This window comes from Petromyzon marinus, chromosome 46, assembly GCF_048934315.1.
Source record: "Petromyzon marinus isolate PM22_M1 ecotype Great Lakes invasive population chromosome 46, UKy_Petmar_22M1.pri1.0, whole genome shotgun sequence".
Lineage (NCBI taxonomy): Eukaryota > Metazoa > Chordata > Hyperoartia > Petromyzontiformes > Petromyzontidae > Petromyzon > Petromyzon marinus.
In genome coordinates this window covers 18,186,134-18,207,093 of record NC_133712.1, presented here as the reverse complement: position 1 = coordinate 18,207,093, position 20,960 = coordinate 18,186,134, and the positions used below count along the sequence as shown (strand labels likewise).

Sequence of the window (20,960 nt, the reverse complement as noted above, 5' to 3'; positions counted from 1 at the left end):
AAGCAAATTATGAAAATGGCACGGAATAAGGTCAGATGGTGTCTCACTGAAAAGAGAAATGCTTTTTATTGTAAACTAGAGGGCAGTCCATCCTACAGACAGGGCTACCTTCCCCATCAGCTCAGGCCCCTTCTCTCACCAGGTCTCCCCTCACCGGTGTCTTCCCCATGAGCACCACTGCTCCTCTGTAGGCCACTCTCAATACTCGCCAGGCACCTGGATATGACTCGCCACCTCACATTGCCACCAGATACTCACCACTCACCTGACACCACTGCTACTCGCTCGCCAAAAACCTGGTATCCGACTCCCACAATACGCCGCTCGCAAGACACCACCACCACTCGAGAGTGATTTTTTTATGAAGTTTATTCAAAGTTGCACTTACGCACGCACAGACAATAGATTTTTTTTAAAAAGATTAACTTAATTTTTTTGTAAAAATACATTTTTAAGAGCTGCGGTGTAACGATTTGCATGATTATTACTTGAACCAAGTGGCTAGTTTCAGTAATTTCCTTAATTTGTTGGGTATTTTTAATTATGCAAAAGAATACAAATATTGGGGCCCCAGCTTAACGGAGTCCCTCCTGCCTCCAAATGAGATATCTGTCATCTTCTCCTCTGCAATCTCGTCTCATTTCCTGACGTATACACTTTTTTTCCTATGAGATCTGTTTAAAACACGTTTTCAACTGGTTTCATACTTGTGTCTGTATGATGCGATATATGGTTCTACTTTTTACTTTTTTTGCTGTTTTCATATTCCCATTGTTGATTGTGACGTTTCAACCACATGTTCATCAGTGTCGTATGTGAGTACGCAGAGACGGCTAGGAAATAACGATACTAAAAGTCCGATCATTTTAGAGCGTTTGATTTTTTTACTGTGCAATGCATTGAATCTTGTTTTGGTTTTAGGAAATGGCTTGAAGCTCCGCTGACATTTTTGAATTACAAGAAGAAGTTTCATCATCTGCTTCACTTGGATGAATTGCAAATGAGGTCCGATATCAGGGTATATGACTTGGAAGACCAAATCATGGAGCCTGATCTCAACAACAGAAAACTTCTAAAGTTAAGAGTAAGCAGTAACCAAGACAACAACTACACTAAAATGCACTATTTGCACGACAACTGCAGCATTTATTTCCACAAAGCTGAGTTACGATTTTTGTAAATATCTCAGTCAAGGTGAAATTTCCTCTGACCAAATCGCCCAGAGTTTACCCGATCTCGTCAGATATCTGAAGCTCGGCAGGCTCGAACCTGGCTAAGTGCATGGACAGGTGACCGCCATGCATGACAGGTGGTTATTGATGGCTACGGGGATACATGGTGGGAAGCAGAGGCGAGGTACACGGTCACGTACCTTGGTGGCGAGATGATAACTACCTCGCCAGGTATACAGGAGGTCGTGGGCTCGATCCCATCCCTGACGCCTGCTGTATATTTGGAGTTTGCGTGTCTCTCCCTGTGGTCGCGTGGATTTTTCTCCGGGTCCTGCGGTTTTCTCTCTACGTGTAGCATTGACATGACGCGTTTCGAGTATTTGGCTGATGTAAATTTCCACACGACGAACCACTTTGTTTGGCTATCATAGCTCAGTAGTTTATCATTTTAGTTTTTAACTCCACATGGCCATGGGGAGGCCCTCGCCCTGACGGCGGAGGGCCCCCGGGGACCGCATGAGCGAGGCGGCCCGGGCGCCGACGATGCTGACGCTCGGCGTGATCCCCGCCGCAGGTGCCGGGCGTGGCGGAGAGCCGCCCCTCGGTGCTGCGGGGAGACAAGCTGGTGGTGAGCGAGAGCGCACGGCGCAGCGCCGACGACTGCGTGGACTTCACGGGCTTCGTGCACGGGGTGCATCTGGAGGACATCTCCCTCGGATTCTCCTCCTCGTAAGATCCACGGCTTCACTGCGCAGCGGGTCGCTGCGTCGTTACACCTGCGCTGTATTCACCACGCTTGGGGTGCATCGGGTCACTGCGTCGTGACACCTGCGCTGCATTGACCACCCTGGGGGTGCATCGGGTCACTGCATCGTTACACCTGCGCTGCATTGACCACCCTGGGGGTGCATCGGGTCACTGCATCGTTACACCTGCGCTGCATTGACCACCCTCGGGGTGCATCGGGTCGCTGCGTCGTGACACCTGCGCTGCATTCACCACGCTGGGGCTTCCCGATGAGGTCTTCCGTGACCCTTGTCGTCCGCCCTGCCGGCACGCACCCCGTGTGTGCGCTCGGCAGCGTGAGTGTCCACCACAGTTGCCGCTGCTGGACAACAGTCGGCGCTGTGTCACTACACATTTATAAAGGTCGCTTCTGAAAAAAGAGCTATATATAGCGAAGTGGGCCTTTTCTGGTAACATAAAAATAGTAAAAATAGGACGTACACAGGTGAATGACGTCACGTAAACTATGAAGGAGGAAAGTAAGTGGGCTAGGGGAGGTCGTGTCGATAGCAGGGAGGATGGACGATGGTCAAGAATGTTAATGGAGTGGCAGCTGAGGAATGAAGCTCTCTGTGCGAGAGTATGTCCACCGAGGAGATGGAGCAATGAAATCAGCCCGTGGGTGCAGGTGCTGGGTGGATTGTTACACCGTAGAACCGTGGGAGATGGTGACGGCTTGGGGAGGCCGTCATTCAGCAGTAGATTGATGAAGGCTGACAATGGTGACGAGTAATGTGCAGCCCTTTGTCAACCTGCCCACGCCATGTCCGTCATGGGTTATTGTTTGGCCATAGTTCACCATGCTGGTCAGTCCAGTCCAGGACCAGTTCTGATATCACTCACTGAAGATGTCAGTTAGGGTTGGGAATCGAACTCGGATAACCGGGTTCATACAGCTCGGTGCGTGAACCACTCCACCCCAATCCGACTTGACATGGCTCTCGATGCAGTCCGTTTTATAAGCGTACAGGCGTTTACAGCACACAGCTGCGAGCATTGATTAATGAACAAGCCAGGGTCTCTCTCAACGCGTTGCACATCCAGTGACCCGAGAGATCAGCATGGAATGCCTGAAGCGGTCACTTCTGCTGTGGCACCGGGAGGGCAGGGGATCGTTTCAGTGTTTGCATTCAACAAGAGAAACCAGGAGGAACAACTACAAACGACGATGACGGCAGCATACGCGCGCACACCGCACGCGTACACGTCGCACACCGGGGCGAGTTGGGTGGCAGGGGCGGGGGAGGGGGGGGATGCCGGGGCAGCGGGGGGCGCGAGTGACCCTCTTGTATTTTTAATCCTTATCTCAAAGGTTGTCCTCTGACTTTTCAGTGACCACAGTAATTTTTTCGTGTGTGCCTGTTTCGTGCGGCAACCGTAGGTTCTTGAAGCTATTTGTGAAGAACATGAAGTTCGATGTGATATTCACGATCAACCGGACGCCACTGAAACTGCAGCACCGTGCCGTGGACCAGGCGGTGGCGAACCCGACCTTCGAGCACGTCTTGTTCCCTACAGGCTCCTACGACATGACGATACAGGATCCCAGCTCACAACTCGTGTAAGCGGTGCGCGGTGACCTTTGTTGGTGACGGCGTTGACTGCGAGACTTGCCTACAGTCCATTTCCAGTCGTGCTGAGGTCCTGGCTTGGCCTGTAATGTGGCCCAGCTCAGGATGGAGCCACTCAGTTACTTCCAGGGACCCTCGAGTGAGTGGCTCTGCTGTGGCTTGGCTCAGTCTCGGCTCTATGGAAATGTTGAGCATCACTGAGACCCGGCTCAAGTTAAGCGCCACTTTCAGCCGTATCTCTTGAGCCAGAGCAACCCAAAAAGACCCCACGCGTCCATCAATAACACAGCCGATGTGGCAGCGCCACGGTGGTGAGATGTTAACTACTTCGCCTGGTATACAGGAGGTTGTGGATTCGATCCCAACCCTTGACGCCTGTATAGGTGTAGTTTGCATGTTCTCCCCGTGGTCGCGTGGATTTTTCTCCCGGTCCTCCGGTTTTTCCCACCACATTTATAATTGACATGCGTTCAGAGTATTTTGCTGCTGTAAATTTCCACGTGATAAGCCACAACGTTGAGCTTTCATTTGTGGCCAGGCTGCTTCTCAAAAAGAGCTATGTAACTCAGTGAGCCTTACCTGGTGAAAATGAAATAATAGCTTGTATAGATGCATCAGGCTTGCTGGGGAAGGCGCTGACGGCCGAGTCCCCCCTTGTTGTGACCCAGGCTGTACAACCGCATCCTGTCCGAGAACCCGGAGCAGTATCGCGCCGTGCAAAACATCGTGTCTGGAATCTCACGCCCTGCGCCGTACCTCATCTTCGGGCCTCCAGGGACCGGCAAGACGGTGACTCTGGTGGAATCCATCCGTCAGGTCAGTGCGGGAGACCCACCCACCCAGCCCACACGCAGTTCACAATTTCAGTTCAATTTCTCGATTGAAAACGCATTTCTTTAGAGCTGCTTTTTATTTTTAGTGGTGTTATCCTTCCCCCGTACCTCTAATTTGCACGGTTGGCTATGTACGGTGCGAGAGAAGTTCAACATTCATTTGTACACAAAGACGTGCGTAACCTACTTACTTTCATATTCGCGGGTTTTGATGAAAGCTTTCAAATTATAATGATATTCTATGCTCTTGGTCAGCCCACTGCTGGATTAAGGATTCCCTACACCGTGTCGGTCAAGGGGGTTGTTTGACCATACTTCACCACGCTGGTCAGAACGGGTTAGTGAAGTTGACGTTCAGCACTGGTTCAGATGTCACTCCCCACACACGTTAGCCCTGGCCGGCAATTGAACTCCATTGATGCGGTTCTGGGCTACGGTGCAACGTTTCCGCATCATGCGCAGAAACGTTTCATCAGTGTTGGCTCCACCCTCACCCTGCACTAAGCCTCGCCCACTTTTAGGCTGTTCAGCAATGGCCGCCTGAAAGATGGAGGAATGGGTGAGGCTTTGGGTGTGATACGGATTAAAAAAAGTGGTGGAATGATGCCCAAAATATTTTCCATAAAGGGCATCCCCAGCATTGCAATCGCTGCTTTTCGTTCGTTGGCTCCATTCAATAATTCATGTCATTGATGTGAGTAGGCCCCCCTGCTGTGTTTAGTCATCACACAGGTGAGGCCTGTGCTGTGTGTGTATCTGATACACTAATCACACAGGTGAGGCCTGTGCTGTGTGTGTATCTGATACACTAATCACACAGGTGAGGCCTGCGCTGTGTGTGTATCTGATACACTAATCACACAAGTGATGCCTGCGCTGTGTGTGTATCTGATACACTAATCACACAGGTGATGCCTGTGCTGTGTGTGCATCTGATACACTAATCACACAGGTGATGCCTGTGCTGTGTGTGTATCTGATACACTAATCACACAAGTGATGCCTGCGCTGTGTGTGTATCTGATACACTAATCACACAAGTGATGCCTGTGCTGTGTGTGCATCTGATACACTAATCACACAGGTGATGCCTGTGCTGTGTGTATCTGATACACTAATCACACAAGTGATGCCTGCGCTGTGTGTGTATCTGATACACTAATCACACAGGTGATGCCTGTGCTGTGTGTGCATCTGATACACTAATCACACAGGTGATGCCTGTGCTGTGTGTGTATCTGATACACTAATCACACAGGTGATGCCTGTGCTGTGTGTGCATCTGATACACTAATCACACAGGTGATGCCTGTGCTGTGTGTGTATCTGATACAATAATCACACAAGTGATGCCTGCGCTGTGTGTGTATTTGATACACTAATCACACAAGTGATGCCTGTGCTGTGTGTGCATCTGATACACTAATCACACAGGTGATGCCTGTGCTGTGTGTGTCTGACGCAGGTGGTAAAGTGCATTCCTGGGGCGCACGTGTTGGCCTGTGCTCCCTCCAACAGTGCCGCTGATCTCATCTGCCAGCTGTTGATTCCTGAAATTGGCAAAAACAACATCTACCGCCTCAACGCTTACAGCCGCGACTGGAATTCGATCCCCAGTGCTGTGAAGGTATTGGTCTTTTTCCACGGGTAGTATGAAATTAATAAGCACAATAATGTTACGTCCCCTGAGTCAATCCACTACTGGATGAATGCCTCCCCAGGTTGTGTTGGTCGCTCAGTTCATGTAACATGCATTCACTTAGCCGCACATCACACACACAGTGGTTCTCCGTACCATCCAATATGCTGCTTTAGATTTCGATTTAAAGCTTTCGTGACTGCAAGGATTCATCTTCTTTGGTTCTTTCGGTAAAGTCACGTAGAATGAGAATAAAATAATAAATTAATAAAATAAAATAACACAATAAAATTAAATGAAGCTCTGTCGTCCCGACAGGTCTGTTCCTTTCACCTGAAGAAGGCCACTTGTGTTGTGGCCGAAACGTCGTTAGAATTTTATTGTGTTATTTTATAAATTTATTATTTTATCCTCATTCTACGTGACTTTACCGAAAGAACCAAAGAAGATGCTGCTCTAGAGTTTGCCATTGTAAGGGCAGAAGCATGCTTTTTAAATGGATGTTTATTGGAGTCGGTGCTCTGACTACAGTGTGCACGGTAACTCACAGAGACGCATGCATGCATGCTGCACCCTATTGCAGGAGGGAGTGAATTGAGAGGAGACTTTTAAATGCAACAAGAGATACACACACAGTTGGTACCGCTAAGCGGAATACAACAGGAGAGTTGTAATACAAGTTGCGTGTATCTTGGGGTATATCCGCTGTGTGTCCCACGTAACGTGTCTATTACGTGCTTGCAGGAGTGTTCCAACTGGGACAGCGAACAAAAGCGTTTTTGCTACCCTAAAAAGGAAGACCTCATGACGTACAAAGTTATGGTCACAACACTGATCACTGCTGGAAGGTACGATGTGTTTTTTGGTATGTTATAAATACTACAATGCATAATAAGATGTTCACGAATATAAATTATACCTCTCGGAACACCCATAGCACTTGATCAAAAAAAATTCCAGGTATTAATTTCTATATGTTGAAAATATTGCAGTGATTTTAAGCCATTTGGTCCTATTGGACACATATACTTATTTTTGCTGTTGTACAAAGTGAATATCATTAACCAATTAATTAACATTTAATTATGGACTGTTACGGAAGGCATTGTCCGAGCGCCACCCATCGACAGAGCCGGCCAATCAGGATCCGGTTCATCTGATATACCAACACACATTTACACATGCGTCTCATCGCTGGTGGCACAAACAGTGCAATCAGTGTTGAATCGGTGATGATGGTGATGATGGTGATGCACACACACACTTCAAAGGCAAAGATCTCCATATAGAGCTAATGTTTACACACCACAGCAAGAACTCCTCTGAAGTTGAGTCGACTTGGTATAGGCCCGTGCAAGGTTTAGAGTCCCGCTTCACTCAGACGTCCGTGGGTGTGTAAAGCCGAGTGCAATCGGCATCGACGTGAGGGTAGCCACTGGAGTTGGAGATGGTTTTTCCAGGTGGGAGTAGATTTACGGATATGAGCAAAGGTCGGTGATTAAGCTGCACTCGGACATTGCTTAAGGAGGCGGTCATATTAAACCTTCAATGTGGGTGCCCTGCTCCCAGGTTGGTGTCGGCCAGCTTTCATGAAGGCCACTTCTCGCACATCTTCGTGGACGAGGCGGGCCAGGCCGTGGAGCCAGAGTGCCTGGTGGCTGTCGCGGGTGAGTGGAAAATCTCGCACCCTCCACGTTCACTTGTGGTGCAGTGTGGTCTGGTGGTGCAGCGTGGCCTGATGGTGCAGCGTGGTCCGGTGGTGCAGTGTGGTCCGGTTGTGCAGCGTGGTCCGGTGGTGCAGCGTGGTCCGGTGGTGCAGTGTGGTCTGGTGGTGCAGCGTGGTCCGGTGGTGCAGCATGGTCCGGTGGTGCAGCATGGTCCGGTGGTGCAGCGTGGTCCGGTGGTGCAGCGTGGTCCGGTGGTGCAGCGTGGTCTGGTGGTGCAGCGTGGTCCGGTGGTGCAGCGTGATCCGGTGGTGCAGCGTGATCCGGTGGTGCAGTGTGGTCCGGTGGTGCAGTGTGGTCTGGTGGTGCAGTGTGGTCCGGTGGTGCAGCGTGATCCGGTCGTGCAGTGTGGTCCGGTGGTGCAGTGTGGTCTGGTGGTGCAGTGTGGTCCAGTGTAAGTTAGCGATGTGTGTTTGCTGACTCGCTGATGCTCGTGCGGACCGAGGTCTGAGCAAGTGGAGCTCTGTGTGCCGCTATTTGACACCCAGGGCTGCTGAGGCCGCCGTCGCAAGTGAACCAAGACGGAGGGCAGCTCGTTCTGGCCGGAGACCCCAAGCAGCTGGGGCCGATCATCCGCTCTCCCCTCGCCATTAAACACCACCTGAGTGAGCCCCTCTGCCCTGCACCCCTGAAAGCGTTGACGTGGCCAGGCGGTCGGTGTGACCCCTCACATCTGATTGGAAGTTGAATCGGAATTGTTTAGAGTTTGAGCCAGGGAGATTTTTACAAAATGATAAATGCTGAGGCAACCATTGCTAGTCATGATTGCCGGCAACGATAGCCCTGATATTCTAGATTTAAAGCTTTCGTGACTGCAAGGATCCATACTCTTTGGTTCTATTGGGTAAAGTCACTTAGGTAAAAAATAAAATAACAAAAATTACGACGTTTCGGCCACAACACAAGCGGCCTTCATCAGGTGAAGGGACGAGACTGATGAAGGCCGCTTGTGTTGTGGCCGAAACGTCGTGATTTTTGTTATTTTATTTTTTACCTACGTGACTTTACCCAATAGAACCAAAGAGTATGAGCCCCGATATTGGCTAGTGGATCAAGGCCTTTACAGCGGGCTATCGACCCGTGTTTCATGCACAGCGGTTGCCTATTCTACAACTCTCTAGGTTCATCCCTGTTTAGCCTCTGATGAGGTTGGACACATTCTAGGTGATTTGATCATAAAATCAACTGATTTTGAAAAACGTGTAATTCTCATACAATAATAACAACATGGCAATAAGTCTCGTTTAGTGTTGAATACACGACGCGATTTTTCTTTCTATCTATGCACTGTCGTTAGCAGCACAAAGCAAATGCGTGCGCACGTCACCCCCCTCCACTTCTCATTCTACAGACAGGTCCCTCATAGAGCGGCTCATGATGGAGAACCCCCTCTACCAGAAGTCTGGTGGCTCTTTCAACCATTCATTTGTCACCAAGCTGCTCAACAACTACAGGTGCTGAGAGGCGGATTGCTGGCTTTTGGTTCAACACCACAGCGGTACTTGTTCAGGCGAACGTGTCTGCTCATGTCCAGACCGCATAGTCTCTTTGTGTCAACGTATACGAGAACATGTGTTTGTGTCATTTGGATACTCGGACAGCTTTTGGAATAGAGATCTATACAATCAAAGATGCCCACGTAATTATAAAACAGCCTAGCAGAAGCTGCGAGTTAACGCGGGTACATCACGAGGTTGGTCCGCAATGGGCGGCGGCACTCGGCTCTCCCACGCCGCCAACGCTGCGGCCACTTAAGCAGCCGCGTGTCGTGGTCACCGCTTTTGTTTTGGAGAGCGAGCGGCTTCACGGACTCCGTTGTCGCAACCCGCGTAGGTCACATCCCGCCATCCTGGAGCTTCCCAACGCGCTGTTCTACGAGGGCGAGTTGCAGGTGTGCGCTGACGAGCTCAAGAGGAACAACTTCTGCCAGTGGGAGCACCTGCCGACCAAGGTGCGCGAGCGGTCGCCCCCCAACAGCGCGGCTCCCCGGGAAAATAACCACGATCAGAGCAACGCACGGCCCTTCCTGTGCGAGCGCACTGCTGGACGGAGGCCTTACCCATGCTGCGTCGGTCACGGGGATTGTTTTACCAAACCTGATGATCCCTGAAAGCTTTGTGGATTTGTAGAACCTCGCGTTGTACCCCCGCAAGTCGCACGGGTAACATCCCGCCATCTTGGAGCTCGTATCTCCAACTCCATGCCCGAACGTTGCCGTGGATAACATTAATTTAATCACGATCCTAAGCACATTTGGAAACAAGATTCAAATTTGAACAACGTCCCGTGCTTGCCTGTCCATCGTCATGGCCGCTCGTGACGCAAGGTGTCGCTCTGGGCACCATTCTGCTCAGTCACCGAATTTACCATTTGCCTTCGTGTTTCCAGGGCTTCCCCGTGATCTTCCACTCGGTCATCGGCCAGGACACGCGCGAGGAGAACAGCCCATCGTTCTTCAATGTGGCCGAAGTGGAAGAGGTGGTGTCGTACCTCACGAAGATCCTGGAATCTAGTGGCAAGAAGGGCATCGCCAAGGTCTCACCCAAGGACATTGGAATCATTGCGCCGTACCGTAAGCAGGTGCGTCTCTGTGCGGTGCTGCTCGATAGCAGCTTAGAAAGTCAGCACAACTGCATCTGGTTTCGTACTCCATGAGCCAGAGCAGAAATCAGTGCCACCTAAGGTAGCAAAACTTGAGTCGTACCAATGCATGCATGTATGTTGAACTATTTCGCACCATACATAGCCAAGTGTGCTAATCAGAGGTGTATGGCTAACAAGAGAGAATGTATGGCTAATAAGAGCAAATTATTTGATATGAACACCACTAATTTCAAATGGTTATCGCATAATTCACTGGCATTGGCCATATAATTGGAAGCACTATAGCAATTGTCACCCAAGGCGGCACCTACGAGTCTGGTGCTCTTTCGTCCCCCTCCCCCATACTCCACACCCCCCTACTCCCTCCTTCGCTCCTCACCTTATCTATTCCCTCGCTCAAATCTGTCATCTGTCCCATTCCACAAAGCTCCCAGCTGCACGTGTGAGTTTCAAGTTTGTTTGGTGATCCAGGTGAGGACTCAAGAGACCAGGACAGTCTCATGAGCGCGAGTGATCGGGGTGTTATTCTGCTCGGAGGGGATGATGAGTGCTGTGTGTAAACTCATTTAAGTTATTTGTGGGTATTTTTTTGAAAATCGGAAAATCAGGACCCTCTCACCTGTACACAATGGCCTACTGTTGCGAATAACGTCAGGGTATATTTACCATCCAATTCTAAGCAGACGGCGCGTATTATGATGGCTATTGCACCCACTGCAACGATGCTTGTCCTATGCTCTTTTCCATAGTCTGCCACTTGGCAGACTCAGCATTCAAATTGAGCCCTATGTCTATGGTGATGGCACTCAGGTGTAGATCTCCAATGAGCAGGGCCCTCTATAGGAGGGGCCCGGGGCCAACCCCACCGTGTGGGCGCCCCGACACCTTCAAACTAAACCAGAAGTCTCACATCGAATATTGTGACGTCGAAGCGTGGGGCCCCCCAAAGCACGGGGCCCGGGGTGGTCGCCCCAATTTGCCATACACCCTAGGGATGGCTCTGCTAATAACTGGACTCTACGCTGCTGTCTTCTCTGCTTCTACTCCAGTGGCGACCCCTCTAATAATATGAATACACTCTCATTAAATCCAGCACTTGTGTGAGTAAAACGTGTTCTTGTGTGCCAACAGGTCCAAAAAATAAGGAAGGCCATCACAGAAGTTGATAAAGAGCTGAAAAAGCTGAAGGATATCCGTGAGCTGAAGGTGGGAAGCAATGCTGACTCGTCTGATTTTGCTGTGCAGGATTTGACGTGTCTTCTCAGCCAGCTTGGTTGTTAGCGTTGAGCACAGGCTGCCAGCGATGCAGCCTTCGCATAAAAATGGTGATCAACAATAGTTAGTCATATTTATTATATATATGGGCCTGTGCGATGATAACGGGGCAGTATAATCTAGGTAAAGATTTGTCAATTAAATCATGAAAATGTGTTTTTAAGCTCGCGATTCATGCATTGCATAGCACATGAGAATGGATGCCTCTAAGAATATATGCACACTGATTATGCCAAGTGGTATTTTGAAAATCTTTGTATGCCTGGCCTTTGTCGACCATAAGGTATTTAATTTGGTGGAAATTGATGTGGCCATCCAAGTCCCGACAATCCAAGACCCCCTAATCTAGATTTAGAAATTAACAACAACAACATGTATATTTAGGGAAAGGCTACAATGGCATTACACAAAGAAAGAGCCAAGATACACAAAGTAGAAATTGTGTCGGGCAAGGAGAGACACTTCCGCCAAAGTTATCCACAAAAACAGAAAATAATTTTCGAAAATGTGGGTTTGGGATTGGGTAAACAAAGTTATGATCAGAATCAAAATCTTTATTTGGACTGCAGGAAGAATACGATGAGCTATGAAGCTCTTTTTCACAGATCTCCAGCAGGGGCGGGTCAGAAAACCTGTGTCCGTGGAACTTGTCAGGTGACCCCGGCTTGTGCTCTCTCCACTTGTGGGGCTCCGTGGCGGTGGCGGACGGTTTGTGCTGTGCCGGTATCTGCTCGTTGGCGGCGATCGATCGGTCGGCTGTGACGTGTGCCGATCCCAGGTCGGCTCGGTGGAGGAATTCCAGGGGCAGGAGCGCACGGTCATCATCATCTCGACGGTCCGCAGCGACATGAGCTTCCTGTCCTTCGATGAAAAGTTTGGACTTGGCTTCCTTCGGAATCCGAAGGTGACCCCAGCTGCCCGCTTTTGAGCCAGATGCCACTGTTGAAGAAGACGTTTAATTAGTAGTGAAAAGTTGTAATCATCAGGAGATGCAGTGGTAGTTCATGATGCTGACCAAGAGGCCATTCTGTGGGTGTAATCAGTGAGCTGATAGCTTGAAATAACTTGATTCCATACTTGATTTGAAGCTTTCGTGACTGCAGGAATCCATACTCTTTGCTTCTTTCGGTAAAGTCACGTAGGTATAAAATAAAACAAAATAAATCACGACGTTTCGGGCGCAACACAAGCGCCCGGAACGTCGTGATTTATTATGGACGGAGTATGTTATAAAAGGTTTTTTTTTGGCAACGTTGACATTCAGAATCGAAATCTATGCTAACTGGACACCATCCTGCACCAGGTACTCAATCCTCTATAGGTAGTTTGCATAGGCGGGTGATGGCACCACATATGCCTTTTACAATTGCTATAATTCATATTTAAACACAAATGCAAATATCTCTATTGAATGTTTGTCAAGTGAAGTTAAACTCTCCTTGTATTAGTTTGTCAGCAGTGTTCTTTTCCCGACTTATTATGCATCATTGTAGAGTATTATGGGTAACAATGTGATTAAACATCACTCTGATCTGTGGCTGCCCACACAAATACGATGTTATTGTCATCAGCCTTTTAAACTTCCAGACCAAATTTTATCCGGCAGCATTTGTTTAAGCAAGCAAAATCTGGCCTGGTTTCAACCTGCTGGGCCTCATCAGCAGTCAGGCTTGTTCAATGCATGTTGCTGGGTTACCGAACGTCATTGGTAAAGGCACTCTTGTCTGAACGATAGGGCCCTGCTCAACCTGAAAAGCGGTATTGTGCCTGAGCTAAGTGTTGTCTTTGTGGGTGCCACCGGTTTCTCCAACAGAGGTTTAACGTCGCGCTGACCCGAGCCAAAGCCCTGCTGGTGGTAATCGGCAACCCCATCACGCTCTCCAAGGACCCCAACTGGGAGAGGTGGGGGCTGCATTTGAGACGCAGGACACCACGAGTCGCAAGAGATGGAAGTAGTTTTACAAGTTAATCTTGATTTGAAGCTTTCGTGACTGCAGGAATCCATACTCTTTGTTTTTTTTGGTGAAGTCACGTAGGCATAAAATAAAATAAATCACGTTTCGGGCGCAACACAAGCGTCCATCATCACCTGATGACGGACGTGATGACGGACGCTTGTGTTGCACCCGAAACGTCATGATTTATTTTATTTTATACCTACGTGACTTTATCGAAAGAACCAAAGAGTATAGTTTTAAAAGTTGTTTCTGACCAATTAACAAAAATCTGACATTTTTGGTGGATGTAGCCTTCTTTTGAATGTAACGTACTAGCCTCGGATATCACCGTTACCTCTCTACGAGACACCCAAAAAGCAAAGCCCACAATAACACCTTATACACAACCCTATTATATCCCATATACAGTAATACCCCTATTTACGTCTCCTCCCCCTTGAGCGTCGTTTCACTAATACGTCACGACTTTTTGTTTTATTGATGCTGCTACCTGATGTGAGTCGCCTCCTCAACCCACGCGTCGCTGAAAGCTTCGTCCGTCCTCTTTCGTATCCATCGGCTCAGTTTTTACCTCCAAATTTAGAAACGTGCATTAAGATTATTTGGATGCTATAAATTTACACCGGAAAAGCGACTTCATTGAGCTATCATTTGTGGCCAGCTCAATGGGTCTTTCCTGGCAAAATAAAAATAGTTAAATAGTTTATTTAAAATAAGGAAAAAACTACATTTGTAAAAAAAAAACACATGACAGGCGACAGAAACAGGGTGGATAAGAGTTGGAGGCTGCAAGCATTCATCTCTCCATGCTTTTATAATGTTCATCATTCTCTATCCACTGCTGCATGAATATCAAAGTGATGCCTATAACTTTACGTGTGTTCTCTAATCCACGAATTCCTCCCTCTGTCCATCATTGTAATTCCAAGCGTGCATCTTTACACCATTGCTTGCTTATCATTTATGTTTCGGCTCCACGTCACGCAGCAGGTAATACGCCGTTATTTTTACGACGTATGATTCTGAGCACAAAGGCATGTTGAGAATGCACGCATGAGCGTGATTTTTCTTCCTTGTCCTAGTTTCATCAACTACTGCCGCTCACGGGGAGGCTTCATGGGAGTCGACATCCGCGAGGAGGACGAAGACCTGGACGAGATGGACGGTGGAGTTGACGCCGGTGCTTCCAATGGCATCAAAGGTAACTTGCGTGGCCTCCTCTGCTCACTGCAGTACTCATTCTTGTTTGTAGAACCCTGTAGACAGTCATGTGACTCCATCACTCCCATCCTTGGGAGTAATGATGCATCGATTCATCGGGTAAAATAGATTCTTGTGCTCATAATACATCCGTTGAGCCGTGTGTGTAAGAATCGATTATTTTAAGTTCGTATAAGTTGTGTGCAATCAGTTAACGTGACTGCTGCAGCCGCTAGAGGGGCTATACTCACCCCAGGAGTTTATTCTCAACACGACTCGTGACAGCCATAGTGAGCGGTGTGAATCGTGACAGCCATAGTGAGCGGTGTGAATCGTGACGCTTCCATAGCGAGCGGCGTGAATCGTGACAGCCATAGTGAGCGGTGTGAATCGTGACACTTCCATAGCGAGCGGCGTGAATCGTGACAGCCATAGTGAGCGGTGTGAATCGTGACACTTCCATAGCGAGCGGTGTGAATCGTGACAGCCATAGTGAGCGGTGTGAATCGTGACAGCCATAGTGAGCGGTGTGAATCGTGACAGCCATAGTGAGCGGTGTGAATCGTGACAGCCATAGTGAGCGATGTGAATCGTGACAGCCATAGTGAGCGATGTGAATCGTGACAGCCATAGTGAGCGGTGTGAATCGTGACAGCCATAGTGAGCGGTGTGAATCGTGACGCTTCCATAGCGAGCGGCGTGAATCGTGACAGCCATAGTGAGCGGTGTGAATCGTGACGCTTCCATAGTGAGCGGTGTGAATCGTGACAGCCATAGTGAGCGGTGTGAATCGTGACAGCCATAGTGAGCGGTGTGAATCGTGACAGCCATAGTGAGCGGTGTGAATCGTGACGCTTCCATAGTGAGCGGTGTGAATCGTGACAGCCATAGTGAGCGGTGTGAATCGTGACAGCCATAGTGAGCGGTGTGAATCGTGACAGCCATAGTGAGCGGTGTGAATCGTGACAGCCATAGTGAGCGGTGTGAATCGTGATGTGTCCAATGGCTGCCACTGCACCTGTAGCCGGGCGACGGCGCTCTCCGTGTCGTTAGGAATGTCCTCCAGGACCTTGCCCCCTTGCATCTCTTTGAGCTCATCGCTCCCTACGTGGCTCCCTCTGATGCCCACTCCAGACACCAGTGCCCCCTCCTACCCTATGTCAGCTTCAGCTCAGCGGCCGCTCCTTCTCTTCCCCCGTTGTCTGGAACTTCTTCTTCTCTAGCATGCCGACACCACCAGGCCTGCCCCCTCCCAGCGCAAGGCGCCCCCCCTCTGTCACCCACTGTCACCTTGCTCTCCCCTTGTCCGTCTTCTCGTCCTCTCCACCGTCGTGACGGTTTGCAGCCAGCTGCGAGCACGCACAGGGCCATACCCTGTGTGAAGACGGTTAGAGCCATATTTTCGCACGGAGATGATGGGGGCATGTGGCACGTTTAGAAGATGCCGAGGCTCCACACAATTTGTGTGTCGGCCCAGAATGAGCACCTCTGAGCATTGTGCCTCCCGGTGACTTGGTTAAAATGTTGCAGTTGTTCTAGGGACGCCTAATGTTGATTACTTGGGCTCATGACAAAAATGCATTACGTCACTGCATTATGCCTTGCAGTTTTGCGACCAATCTCCTGTTTTAACGTGTGGTTGGGGCTGCTTTCCATAATTTACAAACGGTTCAAGGCCACGGTTCTTCTCCAGAGCAAATCGAGAGCCATGAATGTGAATAAGAGGTATCTTGAAGTAACTTGAGAAGCAATAAAGTAGTAACAATGAGAAGTACAAGTTCTGCGATGCCGTCCAGTGCCACTCGTTGACACGGGGTGACGTATGGCTCACTTGGGAGACTTCCGCTTGGAAATGGACTCTTCTTACGTGACACGTACAGGACAGTTAGACTAAAACATTTGGAAATAATCACTTAAACTGATCACCCTGTCCAAGAACTTCGTATGTATGTATGTTGAACTTCTTTCACACCTTATGAAGCCAACCATGCTAATCGCAGGTGCAGGGGAAGGACAACAAACTCAACAGAAAATGCAGTTTTAAAGAAATTAGTTTGTTATTCAGATGTAAAAGTGCATAGCTCCAGTGGCTTTCTAATATAGGAAGGAAGAGCGTTCCAGACGGCCGCAGAAGCACATCTGAAAGCGTGCGATGCAGTGACCGTCTTTGTTCGATGGCTATCCAAAAGCCGCTACGAGGATGACCAGATTTTGCGTCACGGTTTATGCTCTTTGAGGAGAAGGAGCGGTGGTGGTCATAAAATGTGTACGGCCTGTTCTTCTGGTAAGAGCACAAATCCATTCTGTTCCATTTCCTTGCAGGTGGTGACGTGAACGTGGAAGCAGAGTGGAGGAGGGAGCTGTGACCCTGCCGAGTTTCTCTCGCATCAGCCGCGCTGTGAATGTGCGTCTGTAATGTTGACACTACGAAGAGGTTTCTTTAGATCCCTTATGTTATGGGGACGTTTTTCTGGTTTTATTTTATTTTTATGAACGTACACTTTGCCGTCGTGAGAAACGAACGAACAATTTTAAACCGATATGATATGGTATTTCTTTTCCCCATGATATTTTTAAGTTAGGGCACATTGATCTGAATCAACAATGTGATCTGGCTTGACCACCTGAATGTGAAATTGTGGTTGCTCTGCATCTACATCAGCCGTACAAAAAATAATAAAATGACAAAGGCGGCCATAGAATTTTGACGTCAGGCGATGTGGTACGTATGTCGAACTTCTTCTGCAGCGTACGTAGCCAAACGTGCTAATCGGAAATGTACACAACACACTATCTATGAAGTCAAGTAACCCCTAAACATCAGTGCTTTTACTCTGTCATACGACGGATGCACCATAACAATTCATCAAAGTCGTCACATGGACAGTCGATGCATGCCTGTGTTGTCAGGCCCTGGAGTTCACTTCTCCGCATAATGCTTGGCACCATCGCCACCATTGTCGTAGCGCCACCTTGCGAGTATCGGCATGAAACGTCACCGCTCTGTTATCCTCGAAGAAGCGGCTTTTTTTTGCGAACCATTGAGCAACGAAGGACATCACATCACGCGCTTTCAGATGCGTTTCAGCAGCCGTCTAGAACGCTCTTCAGATATTAGGAAGCTACTTGAGCTATGCACTTTTAAATAATCGAGATTGAAAACTAATTTCTTTATAAGTGCTTTTTGTATTTACTAGTTTGTTGTCCTTCCCCCGCACCTCCGATTAGCACAGTTGGCTACGCACAGTGCGAAATAAGTTCAACATATGTATGTACGTACAGCACGGGGAAAACACCATTCTTCTCGGTTGCTATCTGCAGACGAGCTGGCTAGTGGACCCAACGTTCTGGTTCGCACAGCGTGTGCCGCTCAGCACGGGGGTGGCCTGCAACGAACTCGCGGTGTCCCTCTCCACTCTCCGCCACCCTTCGGCGTCGCTCCGCTCTCAGCATTGCTGGGGGTCACAGCCGTTTTCTTGGTCGGGCTGTTCCTTGGCCTGATCGACGATGTCTGCTTTGATGTCCTTGCGTCGCTTGACTCGCTTTTCGACGACGTTTACAGTGGACACGCGTGCAGGCGTGGCCGTCCACAAAAGCTCGCTCACCCATACATCTTTTGCACACCTTGGTAGCCTGAACACCCTTATGTCAGTAGAAATTCCATCCCTGCAGTATCGTCATCACAGCAGTCTGCTTGAGTTGCACATCCACTTCAGCCATCCTGCAAGGACGACCACTGTGCCGGTGGCGTGACAGTTCCACACGCTCTGGACATCTGTGAAAAAGAGCTTTACAGCTCATCGGATTCTTCCAGTATAAATAATTTAATGTCATCATGTGCCTTCAGAAACAATTCTCCCACCAAATGAGTGCACATCTTTGTTGCGATAAATCTCAAACCTCTTGTAAACTCGAATGTACTTGCTGATTTGCACTGACAGCAGTGGACGTGTGGCTTATGGGGCTCACGTCTGAGCCAGCACCACCGAGTAAAGTCTTAGGATTTAATTCCACCGTTCGACTTGAGACCAAACAGCTCTGGAGAATGCAGCGAGCTGACGGTGTGAGGCTGGCCACAGAACGACTCGACAAATGGGATCGTAGCGTTTGGTTTTACTTTACTTGGGGAAGATGTTCCAAGCGGGCCACCGAGTGCCTGGTCAACATCATTCAACGCTGCACGAATGAAAAGTTGCGTCGGCGTTTCGAGCGGCAATCCGCCAGGGAAGGAACTCGACGCTTTTTGCGGAAGGCGCCTGTACCCAAACACGTGGCCGTCACCCCGGTGGGGAATCTCACCTATCGCCCTCGTCTTGCCAGCATCGGCCACAAAGTAACAACGATGGTGAACCTGATCCAAAAACTCACTGGGACATCGTGGGAAACAGCGCAGCTCGAACGCTCCGCAGGGCAACCGTGGCCTTGGCTCAGTCTGCTGCAGGTCACTGCTCTGGCTGTCCGTCCACGTGGCTAGACTGCCACCAGACCATGGAACGTATCGCATCGACCTAGCCAGGGGCTTCACTTCTCTACTTAGCGTCTCAGGAAACCGTTGTTTAGAGGCCTTAATAAGAGGCACCTGAAGTACTCTGGCGTTTTTTTTCTCCACGTGAGAATATTCTCAATTGCTAATTTGCATCCTGTGTGACACCTCTTGCACCTGAGGTACAACTTGGTGCACCTGAAGTACAACTTGGTGCTGAATTCCACATCTGTCCCCGTATTCTGTAATTTTGCACTCCAGTGTGGCACGCGTTCCTCTTCAACTAAGTCCCACGCTCGCGTTGTGACGCAACGCTGACAACAGGTCCAAGCAGAAGTGAATAGGCTGTTTGTGTGTGAAACTGCGCACCTCCGATTCAGCGCGGTTGGCTACGTACGGTGCAAAAGAAGTTCGTCGTACAGTACATGCTCACAAAGCACAAGGATCTTGTGTGCAATACCAGGGCGGCACTGGAGACAAATGCGATACCTTCTCTCCTTATGCTACTGAAACGTGGACAACGGCCTGACGTCGTTTGCATGGCAAATCAACGATTGGCTAATTTGTGGCGATGAGAAAGAAGCCCCGCAACACGTGCTCAGGCAGGCGGTTCACGATTTCTACCCTGGCCTCTTAAACACTTTTACTTTTCAGGCTGTCCATCGGTTGAAACCTTGGCCTCTTTGCACATTGGGTCGACATATTCCGCTGGAACACAAAGGGTATTCATTCCACTGTAACACGTTGCAGATTAGACAAAGTGCATTTGGAGTCCATTGACTTGGTACATGTACAAAATAAAAACGAGGCTATATTGTATCAGATTGTCAACGTATTAGATGTGCTCAGGTGTGATAAATACAAATAAAATGAATGTATCGTTTGCGTTTGTACCGTTTTACAATTGCGTGCAATATTCTCGTTAATGAGTCCGCCATATAAACACGATGTATTCTACACCGGTTTCCTTGACCATTTATTCTCATGTGGCCAAGTGGCTCAAATCATGGTTGGGGTGTTTACTCGGCCCATCAATTCCATGGTCGATAAAATTGAGTACCCATTTGAGGGAAAGTCTACAGTGGTTGGTCATATGAATAGACTGTGACTATCCCAGGCCCTCGATGGTCTTTTGAGCGAAAATCATCTTGGCACTGCCAATGACTCGTACACACCGATCCTTCTGCTGAAACCACCCCAGTGAGCTCTGCTGGATTCAGACCCACAGCTTACACACGCCTCTGCTGTTTCGTGGCAATTATACGCGGTGGCTTAATCATTGTCCAAGTTCTCCGCGGTGGCGTTGAGCACAGAATTACCTGCGACGAAAACAACGGTTCCCCTTTTCGCAAATAACGCACCCCTATCAAACACCAATTCGGATCAACGCGGTGCTCTTTCGTCACCCCACTGCCGATATTAACGCCACACTCTGGCACACGAGACTTGTCAACCACCCTTCGAGTTCTCACCTGGGGAAACAACAACAACACAACTGTGTCGAGCCACTTCGCCAAACGAGCGACGCCTCGCTGGAGGCCCTGCTCCAGCTCCTCTCGGCTGGGGGAGGGGAGCCACCCTCAGGGTGGTTCTCCGCCGAGGAGCGTGAGCCTGGGTTGACTTGTAGTGGTGCAAGAGACCAACCTCGGTGCCGGCCCTGCTCCAGTGGATATTTGGTCTACTCTTCCACGCTGGGCCTGACTGGGCCCTGTATA

At 49.2% G+C, this 20,960-nt stretch overlaps 1 protein-coding gene across 2 annotated transcripts in view; it reads left to right on the top strand.

The window, feature by feature from the left end:
- MOV10 (Mov10 RNA helicase) overlaps positions 1-20,202 on the top strand; it is a 36,558-nt gene extending 16,356 nt beyond the window's left edge. For both annotated transcript variants that reach the window (XM_032971338.2, XM_032971337.2), the window contains 16 exons: positions 922-1,084; positions 1,747-1,901; positions 3,340-3,519; positions 4,198-4,345; positions 5,828-5,989; positions 6,746-6,849; positions 7,571-7,668; positions 8,214-8,330; positions 9,077-9,179; positions 9,559-9,676; positions 10,114-10,305; positions 11,461-11,535; positions 12,383-12,508; positions 13,418-13,506; positions 14,645-14,763; positions 17,085-20,202. In XM_032971338.2, the coding sequence (XP_032827229.1) occupies positions 922-1,084; positions 1,747-1,901; positions 3,340-3,519; positions 4,198-4,345; positions 5,828-5,989; positions 6,746-6,849; positions 7,571-7,668; positions 8,214-8,330; positions 9,077-9,179; positions 9,559-9,676; positions 10,114-10,305; positions 11,461-11,535; positions 12,383-12,508; positions 13,418-13,506; positions 14,645-14,763; positions 17,085-17,128 (1,993 nt within the window). In that variant the 3' untranslated portion in view covers positions 17,129-20,202. The remainder of the gene's footprint in view (positions 1-921; positions 1,085-1,746; positions 1,902-3,339; positions 3,520-4,197; positions 4,346-5,827; positions 5,990-6,745; positions 6,850-7,570; positions 7,669-8,213; positions 8,331-9,076; positions 9,180-9,558; positions 9,677-10,113; positions 10,306-11,460; positions 11,536-12,382; positions 12,509-13,417; positions 13,507-14,644; positions 14,764-17,084) is intronic.
- Positions 20,203-20,960: the final 758 nt, after the last annotated feature.